The sequence below is a fragment of the Mastacembelus armatus genome, chromosome 13 (assembly GCF_900324485.2).
Source record: "Mastacembelus armatus chromosome 13, fMasArm1.2, whole genome shotgun sequence".
In the NCBI taxonomy this organism is placed as follows: Eukaryota; Metazoa; Chordata; class Actinopteri; order Synbranchiformes; family Mastacembelidae; genus Mastacembelus; species Mastacembelus armatus.
The window spans coordinates 5,870,293-5,886,723 of NC_046645.1; the positions used below are offsets into that span (position 1 = coordinate 5,870,293).

Below are 16,431 nucleotides of genomic sequence, written 5' to 3' on the forward strand. Positions count from 1 at the left end.
GCCTACAACTGCAATATACATCCGCGTGATTCATCCGCGCAGGGACTACTTATTTCTGGTTTTAGCTTTCGGCATTGTTTTGAGCCAACGATGGCGTTGCTGAATGTCTTGCTCTATAATTATATAGCTTATAAAACATCCAGATAAAAAGATCAAGCAAGCGTTATATATACCCATTACTGAATTAAAAGTACTGCAACACTGAAGCCATTGGTAACATTAGCTGGTCAAATATGAAATATTAATCCGCTGGGTCGTGACCCCCTCCCCCTTTAATACACATAGCATTGCATAGACGTTACCTCCATAAATTAATTAGATATCTTTAGTCAACACCTCCCATCAGTTTAACAGGACACCCTTCAAATTGTTGTTTCTGTCCTTTAGTAAATAGTGGTATTTTAGTAGCTTGTAAGTTGTCATGGTTACAGTTTTGCGTCCAAAATGGCGACCTTGCTCGGGGGCAACTTTTTCTAATTTGTGGTCAGGGTCCACCTCCTCTAAAAGATTTTTTCCAACTTGTTATTACCAAAGATGAGGTCGAGTATCTATCTGTATAGGCTTCTGTTTATAAATCAGAATCTAGAAGTGTGTATAAAACTAATTCTCATGACTTAGATTAACGTTAGCTTGATTTTCACCAGGCTACAGTTAGTAAATCAAGTTAGCTAAGATTAGTTAGCGTTAAGTTAAATTAAACTACCTTGCTAGCTTAAAAATACCTTGTTTGGCTAATACTCCATAATTTTTAGGCTACCTCCTGACAAATTTAATATAAACTTTTATACTGTCCAGTATTTTTTCATATTTTTAATTAAACTGGGGAAGGTAAAGTAAAGTGAGTTGATGGAGATATAAACAGTATCGTAAAAAAAATTAATGAACATGTAGGATAAATGTTGCAGTGTGTTCAAATCATCCTGCTTCTGTTATTGGTGGTATTATTAATGTTATACAAAATAGTATTTTGGATTCAGCCATAACTGTTTATTTTGTTTCGACTGAAGGTAATATGGAAATCTTGGAAAATTCCTTTGCGAGTTGACTGCAGGGGTGCTCCACCCAAAGAGCTGAAAACATCCCATCAGGATTTCTTACATCACAAAATGCTACATAGTAAGGTTTCTTCATCAGTGCCCAGTGTCCCTACATTATGTCTATGATACTCTTGAATTCTTATTAATCTTGTAATGGAGTGGCACAGTATTCTGTTAGGGATCAGTATATGGTTGAATTAAAATTTACCCTTTGGCAGAACTCGTAAATATTCAGGAATCTGATGTCTGGCCTGTACTGTGCAACTTCTCATTCACAGATGAACTTGGTGCTGTGTTTGGGGAAAGGATCTTAGAATACACAATATCACTTTGTCAAGGAGAATTTGATTACTTGGAGCGCTTACCTAATGACATTATGCTAAAAATCATGTCTTACTTGCAACTGAAAGATGCAGCACTTCTGGCACAGGTTTCACATAGATTCAGAAAGGTGGGAATCTCTTAAAATGATACATTTACACCAGTACAGTACAGTATTACATTTAGTTTGCTTCTATTTTGCTAATGTGTATGCTCATCTTTATTTGTACACCAATGACCATATTTGTCAATCCTATCATCTTTTGATGTGTTTTGCTCTTATTTTGCTGTACTAGCTCTGCAATTCTGAGACATTTTGGGAGCAAACTGTGAGGAATCGGTGTGCTGGGTTTACCAGTGACATGGAGGACATAGCCAATGTCATGGGCTGGAGGGATACCTTTTTTACCTTTTTCCACAATAGTGGAAGTAAGGAGCAGCAGTGAAGCAACCAAACAGTTTTGTTAATGTTTTGACACAACTGTAATAAAAATGCTATCATTAAGGATGGACAGCCAATATTAATTTCACAGTCTGTGAAACAAGAGCTGGTGTTTTAGGTTAGGATAAATGTGTGTTACATTTTAAATTTAGTGTTGAGATGTGTGATAAACAAAAACATAGTTTAAAAATGCCAAATATTCATAAAAAAATCAGTATTTCTTTGTGTCGATGGTGTACATAACTGGCTTTTACACATCATATCAAGGTCGATTTCAAAATGTACTTCTTGTTTATATTTGCTGGTGATTTGTTTATTGCGCCCTCTGCTGAAGGCCTTCAGCACACTTCTTTCAACCACAGCTAGATTGTTGTTATACATGGCCTCAGTGTTCACTCATGCAGCCAGCAGAGGGAGCAATGTGTCACTGAAAACTAGAGTCAGATGATGGGAGGAGGAGGATCCAGTAAATAAACCCTTGGGTAACGTGTGCAAAACAAGTGCTGTAATTCTGATTACCATATCCAGGCCTAAAAACCACACTTTTTGATCAAATCTTTGTATCAATATATCTTCCACACTGGTCCAACCTCACCTGAGACCTGTACAAGCAAGCTACATTAGCATAAGACAAAGGTATGAAGTCTTTTTTTATGTTACTAACAGGTATCTTAGCGGATCAGAGACAACATATGGTACAATAAACATTAACAAAACAGCTACGTACTAAATTTATATTCTTGTTTTTTATTTTCACAAAATACTGACAGAATTGAAAAAAGAATGACATTTTCCTGTTTTAAAGGACAACATAAAGTTGTTGTTTTCCAGATGTTAAAATGCACGTCATTTTCCATAAACACTAATGTTCAACTCAACTTGAAATTTTCTTCTGCCCAAATGATAGTTGGGATTTGGAATGCTCTGACATGACACCACTGACTGGTAGCTACTTTAGCCTATTATCAGCCTCTGAACATTTGATACCGCCTTCTCAGCTGAGTCTGGTCTAGGAGGAAAAATACTCATTACGTAACAATAGAGGATCTGTCTCCCAGACTCACTTCCTGAATACCACAGCAGCAGCTAGGCCTCAAACTGTGGAAGAGTGGAAGCTTCATCCATTTGTTTGCTGGAGCACTGTAGAGCAGTGCCGGTTGTTTTTTGCCTCCACACATTCACCACGCCACCCCTCCTTCTCAGTTTCTCTTTGTGGGTCAGTGATGCAGCAGGAGTGACGCAGCAGTGGCAGCAGCCTCCAAAAGGCAAATATATACAGGAGGAACAAGGAACCTCTGCCAGAATCATATTCCACAGACAACTACCAGACAGCCGTGAAGAGGGAAGATGGTAAAGGCCTACTTAATCTAGGCTAAAGGGAGAACGGGAGCCATGTAGTCATTCCTCATCCTAAACAAACACCAGAGAGACCTCCACAGCGACAGAGACAGGCCCAAGAAGACCTTCTGCACAGAAACATTTTGGTAGGAAACTCAAAGTATGGGTGCTTGTTACCGCAGCAACATAAGTGTCTTTATATGCTAAGAGTGTGAGTGCTATGAGAATGGGATGAGGCCTGCTCAGCCTTGTATGGTCTGTCTCTCCTGGCTCATCAGCGTCCCTACAGGACGCTGCTGATCTTACTGAGCATCAGAGGTACACAGGCCTGTGTAATTTGTCCTGTGGTTTTGAACACATCCTATGTGTGAATTCAAGTGTGGATGACAAGGTGCTGTTTCCAAAATACTTCATAGAGTCTTCTAAATGCTTTGCAAACTTGGCAATTTTGAGTCTGATTTGACTTTCTGTTTTGAATATAAAAATAAATAATCAATTCCAGTCCTGCAAACTCCAAAATAAAATTGCCCAGTTATGGTAAAATATTAAATGTGGTCTCAATGGTACAATGGTTAAATGTGGCACACTATTGTACAATGTTTTGGAGTTAGAAATAATGGAAAATTATTAATTATATTGGCTTACTACAGATGTATTTCAGCCCACATGCATTCATCAGGTGTATAGTATATACTATAGAAACAACTGAGATATTCTTTTATGTTATGATAATAAAAACACAATGTGGTGGAGTGGACCACCTCAGCTATTAGTCGGCCCAACATTCAAATGTTAATTCTTTTCAATTCAATAATGCTCAAATACTCAAGATTTGAATCTTTTAATCTTGGCCTGGGTCCTAAATGCTTGATAAGCACAAACCAGTCCAGAACAAGTTATGTTCATTTTTTTATTTGAGAACTATTAGGAGATATTTTGACTGAGAGGACTGTGTCAGAAAGAAATCTGCAGTAAATCAGCTGCAGCACATGCTGCATATTCATTCCCACATCCCGCTTCAGCTCCTGTAGCCACACACACACACTCCCCAGTTTCCCAGGGTATCTAACATGTATTGGACATTCACAAGGCCAGTGGATGTTAAATTGTGGCCACAAATAGAGGTTTCTGACACATATGTACATATTTACAGTAAATGTCACTCTACACCTTCTCATAATAAAAGCCTAAATGGGAAGGAGATACCCTGTTACAGTGTTACAGGATTGCGCCAGCTTGATCAAAATCAAGAGGACTTCAAAGTAAATGGTCCGTGAATGCACTGAGGAAAATCTTTAGTTACATTTCAGTCAGAAAATCACAACATTTGAAAGTAACGCTTTATGCCGTTTCTCTTCTTGTTAGCCATTAGCTGTCTGTACACATATGCACAGCAGTCTGTACACATATGAGTATTTTCTAAATTACTTGCACAACTCAACAATTTTAATTGTGTCTTCTTTTTTATCCTAACTTACTGACTACTGTTGAATGTTGTATGTTTGCCACTCAGGAACGAGTGACCCTTGTGATTTTTTCAGATAGTAGCATCACATCCACACCTTCTACTTACCATGATAGCACCAATAAACAAAAATTGAGACTTGGAAATGTTGTTCAAAAGTATGGATGACATCACATTTCATATAACCGTGATCTTTTAAATGGTCTCTATTTCCTAAATGTAAAGTGTTTATCCACATGGTTGGTGTTTCTCATCTCAAGTTCTGCAACATACAGTGGGTACGGAAAGTATTCAGACCCCTTTAAATTTTTCACTCTTTGTGTCATTGCAGCCATTTGCCAAAATCAAAAAAGTTCATTTTATTTCTCATTAATGTACACTCAGCACCCCATCTTGACAGAAAAAAACAGAAATGTAGAAATTTTTGCAAATTTATTAAAAAAGAAAAACTGAAATATCACATGGTCATAAGTATTCAGACCCTTTGCAGTGTCACTCATATTTAACTCACATGCTGTCCATTTCTTCTGATCCTCCTTGAGATGGTTCTGCTCCTTCATTGGAGTCCAGCTGTGTTTAATTAAACTGATTGGACTTGATTAGGAAAGGCACACACCTGTCTATATAAGACCTTACAGCTCACAGTGCATGTCAGAGCAAATGAGACTCATGAGGTCGAAGGAACTGCCCAAGGAGCTCAGAGACAGAATTGTGGCAAGGCACAGATCTGGCCAAGGTTACAAAAGAATTTCTGCAGCACTCAAGGTTCCTAAGAGCACAGTGGCCTCCATAATCCTCAAATGGAAAAAGTTTGGGACGACCAGAACTCTTCCTAGACCTGGCCGTCCAGCCAAACTGAGCAATCGTGGGAGAAGAGCCTTGGTGAGAGAGGTAAAGAAGAACCCAAAGATCACTGTGGCTGAGCTCCAGAGATGCAGTAGGGAGGTGGGAGAAAGTTCCACAAAGTCAACTATCACTGCAGCCCTCCACCAGTCGGGGCTTTATGGCAGAGTGGCCCGACGGAAGCTTCTCCTCAGTGCAAGACACATGAAAGCCCGCATAGAGTTTGCCAAAAAACACATGAAGGACTCCCAGACTATGAGAAATAAGATTCTCGGGTCTGATGAGACCAAGATTGAACTTTTTGGCATTAATTCTAAGCGGTATGTGTGGAGAAAACCAGGCACTGCTCATCACCTGCCCAATACAATCCCTACAGTAAAAGATGGTGGTGGGAGCATCATGTTGTGGGGGTGTTTTTCAGCTGCAGGGACAGGACGACTGGTTGCAATTGAGGGAAAGATGAATGCAGCCAAGTACAGAGATATCCTGGAAGAAAACCTCTTCCAGAGTGCTCAGGACCTCAGACTGGGCTGAAGGTTCACCTTTCAACAGGACAATGACCCTAAGCACACAGCTAAAATAACAAAGGAGTGGCTTCGGAACAACTCTGTGACCGTTCTTGACTGGCCCAGCCAGAGCCCTGACCTAAACCCAATTGAGCATCTCTGGAGAGACCTGAAAATGGCTGTCCACCAACGTTCACCATCCAACCTGACAGAACTGGAGAGGATCTGCAGGGAAGAATGGCAGAGGATCCCCAAACCCAGGTGTGAAAAACTTGTTGCATCATTCCCAAGAAGACTCATGGCTGTACTAGCTCAAAAGGGTGCTTCTACTCAATACTGAGCACAGGGTCTGAATACTTATGACCATGTGATATTTCAGTTTTTCTTTTTAAATAAATTTGCAAAAATTTCTACATTTCTGTTTGTTTCTGTCAAGATGGGGTGCTGAGTGTACATTAATGAGAAATAAAATGAACTTTTTTGATTTTGGCAAATGGCTGCAATGACACAAAGAGTGAAAAATCTAAAGGGGTCTGAATACTTTCCGTACCCACTGTATATTTCATACTCAGAATAGGAGAGATATACAATATTTGAGGCAATAAATGGATTAATGGCATACATACATACTATAATTCCTGCAGTAGAATTTGTTTTTGTGCCAGGTACATCTGACACACTTTGTGGATGTTTTTATTGTTTCTTAAATGCAGCATTTGCATTTATAAACCTGATGAAGGCTGAAGTGCACTGGTTGGAAGTCAGTAAAATAAAAGTTTACTAATGAAATTTCTCTCCTAAAAATTATGCATAATTCAACTGTAATTACTACAGTGTTAAAGAGAAGTAATTCTCAGTATAACTGGCTCATTATGGTTCCAAAGAGCACCTTTTGAAACCAACTCCATGTAGTGTAGTCAACAAGTCAAGCTACTCACAATATAAAAAATATAACAAAAAGATGACCCTATCACTCTCAAACTGATTGACAGTAGACATTTTTATTACAGTAGTATTAGACAGCAACATAATTCAAGTTATTAATGTTTTCTGATACAGTTACAAGTTGCTATAATTTTCACAGAAAATATAAATACAAGTATACACTGTTTACAAGTTTTATGATCATAAAATTGAGGGGTGAGACTTTAGAGTTGGAAAAGGAGATACATGGAGAATGATGTGGAGAAGTTTTAAACAATAGAAAACTAAAGAATGGTGAGGAGAATGTTGCACAGTGTGCCACCCAAAAACTGTGGCTAAGTTCAAATTACAGAAAAGGGTGAGAACTTAACTACCTGACAAGCTGGCACATGGGCTGCTCTCCAGGCTAATGTAGAGGTCTTCAAGGGATCAGGTCTTGCTATCAGCAACAAACTAGAAGACTGAGTTTGTGGTTAATTGTGTATTCATGGACATATGTAAAAAGGAACAGGGTAGTACAGCAGTTGACTGAATTCAGCTGATTCTGGTGACCATCAAATGTATTTTAAGAGACAAAAACAGACTACATGAAAAGCACATTTCCTTCCCCTAGAGCAAGTGAGTGCATGCATAATGATATGACACCTGCTACATTGTCATTGAAGTCAACAGAGTAAAATTAAATGGTTTGTAGGAGAATACTTACATAGTCATATGAGTGTACACTCAGTTGTGTAAATAAAAGCCATCCTCAGAGGCTAGCGAGAGATTCACAGCGCCATGTTGGGCTCAGCTTCCTCCCCTCCCCCTCATCTGCAGTGCTGACGCATCCGCTGCTTTTGCATCAATCAGCAGCCTCAATATAGGTATACTCAGAGTCCCCGCTGATAGCAGGACTCTATTTTTCCCTCAGCATTGCATTCAGTTTGCATGCTCACTACAATTGTGAGAAAAGCATAGATGAACATCTGTCCTGTGAGTAGTCTGCTACACAACAGGACAGCACTCATTGCCATCTTCTCTCTGGTTCTGCATTACCTAACCACAGTGGCTGTGTAAGCATGAACGAAGGCACTTAGGTGTAAAATACTGCTGCACAGACAGAGACAGTGTGAATACGCATGAAACAGACGGCGTGGCTTTATGCATTTAAGATGCATGTTGTTTAAATAAGGGCTACAGATGACTGTTACATGCAAAAGATATTTTTCTTTTTGGTCAGTATTGAGATGCCTCAGGATCTAGCTGGCGATGTGCTGGGGAGATTTAATACAGCACCTCTCACTCTACACTGCTACCACCAATGCAGCTGAGCGTTGTCTGTGGCTGTAGCATCGGGTACAGCCTGGTGTGTGATGTAGCACCCAGCATCTCTCCGCTTTCCCTACAGCCCTCTGCCATGCTTAATAAAAGTTGCCATTTCCTGCTCAGTGGCTGCAGTGTGAACACATCAGTTGCCCAGCTAGCACAAAGGCAGACCGATACTCCAGTTTCGATTTAGCTATATGCTGTATAAACCTTAAGGTATTCCTGTACTGTAGCTGTAGTAGGATAGAAGAGGGACATCAGAGGAGGGCAGGGCAGATCTAGCCCGGGACCTGGGCTGCATGGATAGAGGCGAAGGACGTTGAAGCTGGAGTCATCTGCACACAGAGAAGGAGGGAGAGGAAGAAAGACGTCAGAAAAAGCTCTGCTTCTCAGAACACCACTGTTCAGCGACCATCATAGAAAAAAACTACTTTCGCCTTGCTCTCATGAAACTGTTATCCTTGTGTAGTTGGGTGTATTCAAGGCTGTAGAAAATGGATACTCTGAGACACTGTTTCCTGTTCACCCTGCATCATTTTCTCTGATTTACTAAGGTATGTTTTGCATGATTTCCCTCAATTTATAACCTGTTTTTTGCGGAAGTACGTTTTGCAGAGGTGCATAAAGTAGCTTTTGCTTTGACATTTCGCTCTTTGTTTGACAAGACTGTCTCTGTGCTATACTGTCATTTCTTGGTTTGTGGTTTGATATGTGGAGATTTTCATATTACAGTTTCAGAGGTTAAAACAAATTTCACATGGGCTTTGAAGATAAAGTAAGGTTGGGTGTGGCAAGATCATATGTACTTATGACAATTTCAAAATTTCCGCTCAGCATGTGGTAGCAATAAACCACAACAACTAGCACAAATTGTTAAAAATGAAAGTAGCAAAGTAAAACAACAACCACGAGGAAAAGCTGAAACTATTTCTATGAACAGCACAATGTCAGAAATTTGTGTAAAAGCCATGGCATATCCCTTGCAGTTACCAGATGAGAAAGTCCTTTGGGTAGCTTTTCTGCTGCAGACACACAGACCAATACACACACTCAAAGTATATGCAAGCAGGGACAAAGGCAAACCTCGATTGCTCTGTAGACGGCTGTGTGGTTGTAGGTTCTCAGAGCAGGCAAGATGTTTATGGAAGAGAGGGGATAAAATAGCCATCACTAGCCATCCAGCTGAATCGCAATAAGTGCTGCGCCATAGCATGTTGCCATGACAACAGAGGCCTGAAAGAAGGCAGGAGGCTCATTGTGTTTTCAGTCATCTGAGAGGCTTTGAAGAATGGCGGCCATATCGTATTTGTTGCACAAACACAAAATTGGAATTGAACTTAATCACACAAAAAAATTCCAGCACTGATTAATTATAATAACCTCTTTGGAGTAAACCTACTTTAAAATAAATTACGTTTAAATTAAAAACGTCCAAAGGAAGTCCCAAGTGTATAATTCCGTAGCACAAGAATAACTATATGGATATCAAATCTAATCACAGCAAGCTAAATTGCTGTCAAAGTATGACTTTCACTGCAGTCATAAATTAAGTTTAAAAAAATCTGTAAAGTAATTTTTTTTAAAACTTAAGTTGGACTTGTAAGTAGCATTTTCGCAGGTGTAATGATTCATTGTTTGTGTGTCTTTGCAATCCTAGCAGCAAAAGTCAGCATGCGACATGAGATATGCTAAATGACTCAGTAAAGACTCATACCACACTGACTGTCTGATATGAGCAGACCACGGTCAGAACGTCATACTGGGTGATACATCCTCTTTCAAGTGAGAATGAATGAACTTAGACTTCCTCTCAAAGCTGAAAATGGCAGATAATTGAGGTTTATTGTAAAAATCAAACTAATCCACAAATACTGCTTTGTAAATATACAACTCTCCGTTTCTGAGAAATCAGATTTACCTGTAAACAGTACAGTAGTCAGTGTGTCTGTGTAATGAAAAGCTATGTGTGTCCTTGACATTTTTTATTTACTACAATATTAGCAGCAAATAAGCCAAAGAAAAGTTAATGTTGCTATTGTTCATAGCAATGATTTTTGTACTAATGTACTACGTCACAATATATCAGTGGTCCTTCCATTGCCCATATGAGACATAAATACATTGATTCCAGTTACCGTTAACATCTCTGTGACTCAGGTCAAAAGATGCTTCCATTGCCAAGTGACAGACAACCAAAGAAAGGAATGTATGACTAATCAATTCATAACTGTCTGTACGTCATTTTCATATTATCCGAAACAAGAAGAAGACTGTGGCATTAACTATGCAACTAGACTCAGTGTATAGTTTGGAGACCACAGTGAATGGATTATCACCCAAACCGACCTGCATCGTGTGGCAGTACTTACGTATTCCAGATGCTTTCTGTGTAGAGTTTGCATGTTATCGCTGCATAATCTGTGTGGGTTTTCTCTGGGTACTCTGGCTTCCTTCCACAGGCCAAAAACATGCAAGTTAGGTTGACTGGTGACTCTAATTTGCCAGCAGGTGTAAATATGAGTTTGAATGTTTGTTTGCCTTGTGTTGTTCGTTTAAAAAAAAAAAACAAAGTTAATCTGCAGAGACATAATAGACAGAAAACAAAACAACACTTTATCTAAGACTTTCTTTAATCACAGCCTTAATATTACAATTCTAGGTCAGTTCCAATAGTTTTGACACAAATTTAGTCATGCCCTTGACTAAAGGGTTACACTTCCTTTAACTGAAATAGTTAAATAATCATCCTGTTATTATATTATTACATTAGTGAGGTCCCTCCCTGTAATACTATAATAGTGGAGGCTTTTAAATATATCTGAACTTTTATTTATATCCCACTGAGATTAAGGACTTCTTCTACAGAAGTGAATACAAGAATAGAAAAAAAAAAACAAGAAAAATACAAACCAAAAGTTTGCAATTGACTTTTGATAGTAGTCATGCAGTCATCAATCAGTTCAACAAAAGTATCTACAATTTAGAGTAGATTCTTATTTAGTGTTCCTTTAGTCTGTCACAAACTCTGGTTCAGTTCACTAGAACTGTTGACTAGTCAGCTGGCAGTGGAGTTCATCTGTCAGGATATTACTGCCATCTAGTGGTCAAATATTAGATAAGCACAGTTCATATCAAATAAAAAATGTACACATATTTTTTAAATCTTTTAAAATATTAAAACAGTTTGGATTCTCAATTTTTTAATATTTTGATAAAATTATTTCTTCTCTGCTTTTTTAGATGACTGTGGTGTCCCCATGCACTCAGAACCTGATGGATAGTGCTCATCCTCACACTGTTCTCAGCAAGCTCAATGAGCAACGCTCACAGGGCCTCTTCTGCGATGTTACCATTGTGGTGGAGGATGTTAAATTTCGGGCCCACAAGAACATCCTGGCAGCCTGCAGCGGCTACTTCAGGAATGCTCTGACAGCTCCTGAGACATGGAGCTCTGGCCAAGTGCTGGAGCTGATGGACCTGAAATCTGAGGTCTTTGCCAGTGTCCTCAACTTTATCTACTGCTCAAAGGTGACATCATCTGGAGCAGAGGACATGGGGGGCCTTGTAACAGCTGGAAAAAGACTTGGAATTCCTTTTTTAGAGAAACTTGCAGACCAAGAGAGTCCAGATGAATGTTTCAAATCCACTGACTCCAGCACAACCCTAGTGCCTAAAAAAACAAAGAAGGAAGCTCCCAGGGCTGAGGAGATAGACAGTGCCAGAGGGCCACGCATCACCAATGCCTTCTCTATCACCGAAGTGTGTCCAGGGAACAATCCTTTCACACCTCTGGTTCAAACCAATGGAGAGAGGCATTCGCCAGATGTGGGGCAGCTTCCTTCAAATTGTCCTACAGCTTCCTGCATAAGTGGAAACAATGAGACCACCCATGCTCTCTCAGAACACTCATATGCAGTAAGCAAATCCACTGAATGCAAAGATAGCAATCAGTCGGACAACAAGAAGGCCTGTAAGCCAGCAATATCACAGCCAAAGCAATTCATTTACAGGAATACAGGCCCACTTAAAAAGCGCCACAGGCTGAGAGGAATTGTAGGTAGAAGTATACTTCCAACACCAGCTGAACCACAAACAGATCAATCAAATCAAATCACCCCCACATTAGTTGATGTTACTGAACCACCACCTGCAGTCATGACACCACCTCCACTGTCTCCAGAGGCAGAAACAGAAAAAAGTATAGAACCAGGGATACCTACTGACAATGTTCAAATGGAATTAAGTCCACCACCCCTTTCCCCTCACACAGAGGACAGTATCTCAATCTACGGATGTGAGCACTGCCCAGAGATATTCACAAATAAAGCTCTTCTCACCATTCATTCAGAAGTACATAAAAAGCGTTTTGTCAGCCATTTGTTTTGCAAGTTTTGTCACAGGAAGTTCATACACCTCAAAAGGCTGCGCAACCATGAGCAAGTGTGTGCTAAAGCTGTAAGAGACCCACCTAAACTAGATGTCACTGACATCCCAGCCAAAGAAGTGGGCCTCCATTCAGATGAAACAAATATGGAAAACATGCTGCAATCTGCTGACCTCTCCAGCCCTTACACCGCAGAGCCCCTGCAAATGGACCAATCACAGCTTCCACAGGAAGAGAAGACAGGTAGGCCAGGTGGTAGCCAGAGGAGATACAACTGCAGTGTATGTAAACGGGTCTATGTCACCCTATCCAGTCTGAAACGGCATGAGAATGTACATTCCTGGCAAAGGGCTTATCCCTGTCATTATTGTAATAAAGTGTTTGCTTTGGCAGAGTATCGTACTAAGCATGAAATCTGGCACACGGGTGAACGCCGCTATCAATGCATTTTCTGCCTGGAGACATTCATGACATACTATATCTTAAAGAACCATCAGAAGTCTTTTCACGGCATTGATCCCAGTCTAGCTGTTAAGAAAAAATCTGCCAACGGTGGGCTGAAAGCCAGTGTTTATCCAATCAAGCTCTACAGGCTTCTGCCTATGAAGTTTAGAAAAAGACAATATAAGACGTACAGTGAAACATACTCAGAGAGTGTTGAAAGCGATGGCCCAGCCCCAATAGCCAGCAACTCTCTTATCCCTCCATTTGAAGAAAATGGTCTGATCAGCCACCCTGACACATTTCCTCTGACATTTATGGCAACGACAAAGATGGTGGCTCCTGTCATGCCTCGCATCAGCTTTGATAAGCCTTGTGACCAAGATTTTGACCTGAACAGTGAATTGGAAATTCAGAGGGGTACAAGCAAAGCGGCTGAATATGACAGTACTGTCTCTTTGCAACCCAATACGATGTCTCCTGCAGCGGGTTATAAAGATGATCCGCCAGTACCAATTAACCCAGAGCATATGAGTCATAAAGTGCCCTTCTTAAACTCTTTGAACACTGTTAAAAAGTTAGGTGAGCTTGCAGCATCTGCAAAAAGAGTTGAGGATATGACAAAAGACATACTTCAGTCAAGCACAGAGAATCTGGTGCATGATCAAGTGCTGCGGACAAAGACAGAAACATATATTGCCAAACCTGCCTGCCCAGGTCCATCGGTGGATGGTGATGCTATGCCACTCTGTCAAATAACAGTGAAAATAGGCAATGAAGCCATCATCCGCCGGCAAATCAAAGGATCTAAGCTCTTCCCCAGAAAGAAGAAGAGAATCAGAGAACTGAGTAAGGACGAGAGTCAGGACAAGGAAAGTCAGTGCCCTCCAGCAAGGGAAAACTCAGAAAGCCCCAGACTGCGGCTTAGACCAGACGTCAGTGCTGCCACAGAGCCAGAGACATACGATGATCCCAATGACTGTGACACAGCTGATAAGCTTTGGCGCCCATACTATTCTTACAAAGCTAAAAAGAAAAGAAAGAAGCTGAGGTTCAAGCACAGAAAAACATTGTTTCACCATTATTCTGAAACATCCCTAGATAGAATCACTGCAAGTGAAACTCACCATGACAGAAACAGTTGGCTGACAGAAGAGAGCATTTCCAGTGGTGGTGCAGAGTTTAAACGTGGTCTTAGCAGGAACTGCAGCCCGAGGGCCACCTACAGCTGTGACATCTGTGACAGCTCTTTTATCACTGAGACTGGTCTGAGAGCTCATGTTATCGGGTCCCACCCATGTTTCTGCCGGACCTGCGGTAAACAAGGTCCCCCTGGTGAGGCACCTGCAGGTGGTGATTATATCTGCAACAGCTGTATGGAAAATGGCTCCTGCTTTGACAATACACCCCGAAGCCCAAACCCAGAGAAAAAGTATCGCTGCTCCTTCTGTCCCCAGCGTTTTCTCTACCTTGCCACCAAGAGGAGCCATGAGAAAAAACACCAGGATACAAATGAGGAGGGATATAATTATGACAATTTAACACCATGTTCTAACTACCTAAGTCAAGACAATCAACAAGATACCATCAAAACAGAGGACAGTGACAATCAAGGGAGCACTGACATAAAAAGTGAAAGGATGGAAGTAGGACATTATTCCGCTGATAAAATTAAACCTAAAATTGAGGATACAACTGACTTTATGTCTTTGACTACATACCAGGATATATCATATTCCAGCATTAAAAGTCCTTTATCACCCTGCATTGACCCACTGTTCTCCATGACACCCCCAAAGGTGAAACATAAATTGATGAAAAAAAAGATCATTGCACAGCATTCTATAAAGCTCAGCTCAAAGAAACAAGCCCATGACAAAGACAGCGATAGCAACAAATTCAGGTTGAGAACAAACAGTCAAAACGATCATGAAAAATCCTGTCAACAGTCCTGGAGAAATGACTCTGAGAGTAAAGGCACCCACAGTTCTAACCACAAGCCAGAGAAATGGATCTGCAAAGAGGAGCCATTTCTTAAAGACTTCTGAGGCAAAAGAGAAAAAGAGAAATTTGACCTCAAGCCACTTCTTTGGTTAGGAAATGTAAGTTTAGTCATTTTTGCAGTTGAACTCAATATAATTTTTTGAATGGACAAAGTTAAACATTGCTGTGAACAGACTATTCAGCATAGGCTGTGATTTCTCAACAACTCAATAATTTTTCACCTTTGTAGAAGATACTTTTTCAATAATATAGGAACTTCTGACACAGACTGTACTTTGTCCATTGTCTATGCATATAAGGCAGAATAACTGACCTGACTGTAACCTTAAGAAAACAAATCAATGTTGGTAATGTGCAGAACCTGGGTGAGATGTGGTGGAAAACTGAAGAGCTGCCTAGTCGGGTTACATCTTCATTTTATAAAAATAAATCTGGGGGAAAACAACTTTTTTTACAACTGTCACAATTCTGAATTTCCCATTCAGTTAACTGGGCATGGTGAGTTGCACTTTATATTTAGACTATGCTAATTTGTTGATTAAATACTTTAATAATTCAGTGTCATAATTCTAATTTCTAATTACCACATGGTATCACTGGGATTAAAGTTATTACATTTGTGTGTTTAATATGAATAAAACATGTAAAACTCTTTAAATAAATGTTACTGACATTCTAAACAGTTACATCTTGTCCTCCTTTGGCCTATTACACATAATAATTAAGCACACTTAGTGACACTCTGAGACTGACCGTAAGAAGAAAGTTACAAAAAGTGGTATGTTCAAGAATTTTTGGTATATGGAACATTTTTAGGTAGAAAATTTTAAATAGCAAGATTTAAACAGTCATACTGGTCCAAAACCTATTTCACAACAACATGTTTCCTAAATATAAAGCCACACTGTGGATATCTGGTTGTTCTGGTGCTTCAGAGACCTGCAGCCCATCTGAAAAATCAATTCCCTCCTTCTTCCACACAAACTGCATCTGTATTTAGAGCTGGGCCTGAAGACACATTTCCCAGATGTTTTTAAACTTCTTGCTACTTCTTGGTATAGTGATGTGACCAGTAGTTCTATAAACTTTTGGTATTTCAAAATCAAAAAAGATATTCTTGGTCTCTCTAAATAAGAGATTTGAAACAGCCACATGCACCTAGGTTACTAATAAGTATATACCAATTTTTTTTAAAAGTAACGCATCTATAAAAGCTATTCTGAACTAGTGTGCAACATGTCAAAAGAAGAAATATTACATGTTTAGAAATGTACTATTTTGTACACTGCCTACCTGACTGTCCTATCAGGTCTGAAGATGATGAGCATCAGCTAAACAAATGCCTTATCACCTTAAAAGAGAGGAATCAAACACAGGATGTCATGTTTTTATAAAATAAGAAATCAGAATGTAATTTA

At 39.8% G+C, this 16,431-nt stretch overlaps 2 protein-coding genes across 4 annotated transcripts; both read left to right on the forward strand.

Annotated features, from left to right (window-relative positions):
• The first annotated feature begins 90 nt into the window (after positions 1-90).
• fbxo36a (F-box protein 36a) lies at positions 91-1,804 on the forward strand. The gene is made up of 5 exons (XM_026313369.1): positions 91-105; positions 432-539; positions 1,008-1,116; positions 1,316-1,488; positions 1,655-1,804. Exons 1-5 carry the CDS (start codon positions 91-93, stop codon positions 1,802-1,804), a joined length of 555 nt encoding a protein of 184 aa, XP_026169154.1.
• A 514-nt stretch (positions 1,805-2,318) lies between these two features.
• zbtb38 (zinc finger and BTB domain containing 38) lies at positions 2,319-15,693 on the forward strand. Of its 3 annotated transcripts, none has more exons than XM_026316505.1 (3): positions 2,319-2,436; positions 2,708-3,284; positions 11,425-15,693. In XM_026316505.1, exon 3 carries the CDS (start codon positions 11,425-11,427, stop codon positions 15,055-15,057), a length of 3,633 nt encoding a protein of 1,210 aa, XP_026172290.1. In that variant the 5' UTR covers positions 2,319-2,436; positions 2,708-3,284; the 3' UTR covers positions 15,058-15,693. The 3 variants fall into 3 exon arrangements, with proteins under 3 accessions (XP_026172290.1, XP_026172293.1, XP_026172281.1); XM_026316508.2 differs by having other exon boundaries at positions 2,362-2,436; positions 3,004-3,284; XM_026316496.2 differs by lacking the exons at positions 2,319-2,436; positions 2,708-3,284 and adding an exon at positions 8,313-8,738.
• Positions 15,694-16,431: the final 738 nt, after the last annotated feature.

Coding starts and splice junctions, on each gene's coding strand:
- fbxo36a (XM_026313369.1), top strand. Junction 540..1,007: donor TTGTTATTACCAAAGATGAG/GTCGAGTATCTA, acceptor TTTCGACTGAAG/GTAATATGGAAATCTTGGAA. Junction 1,117..1,315: donor ACATCACAAAATGCTACATA/GTAAGGTTTCTT, acceptor TCTCATTCACAG/ATGAACTTGGTGCTGTGTTT.
- zbtb38 (XM_026316505.1), top strand. CDS start 11,425: ATGACTGTGGTGTCCCCATGCACTCAGAACCTGATGGATAGTGCTCAT.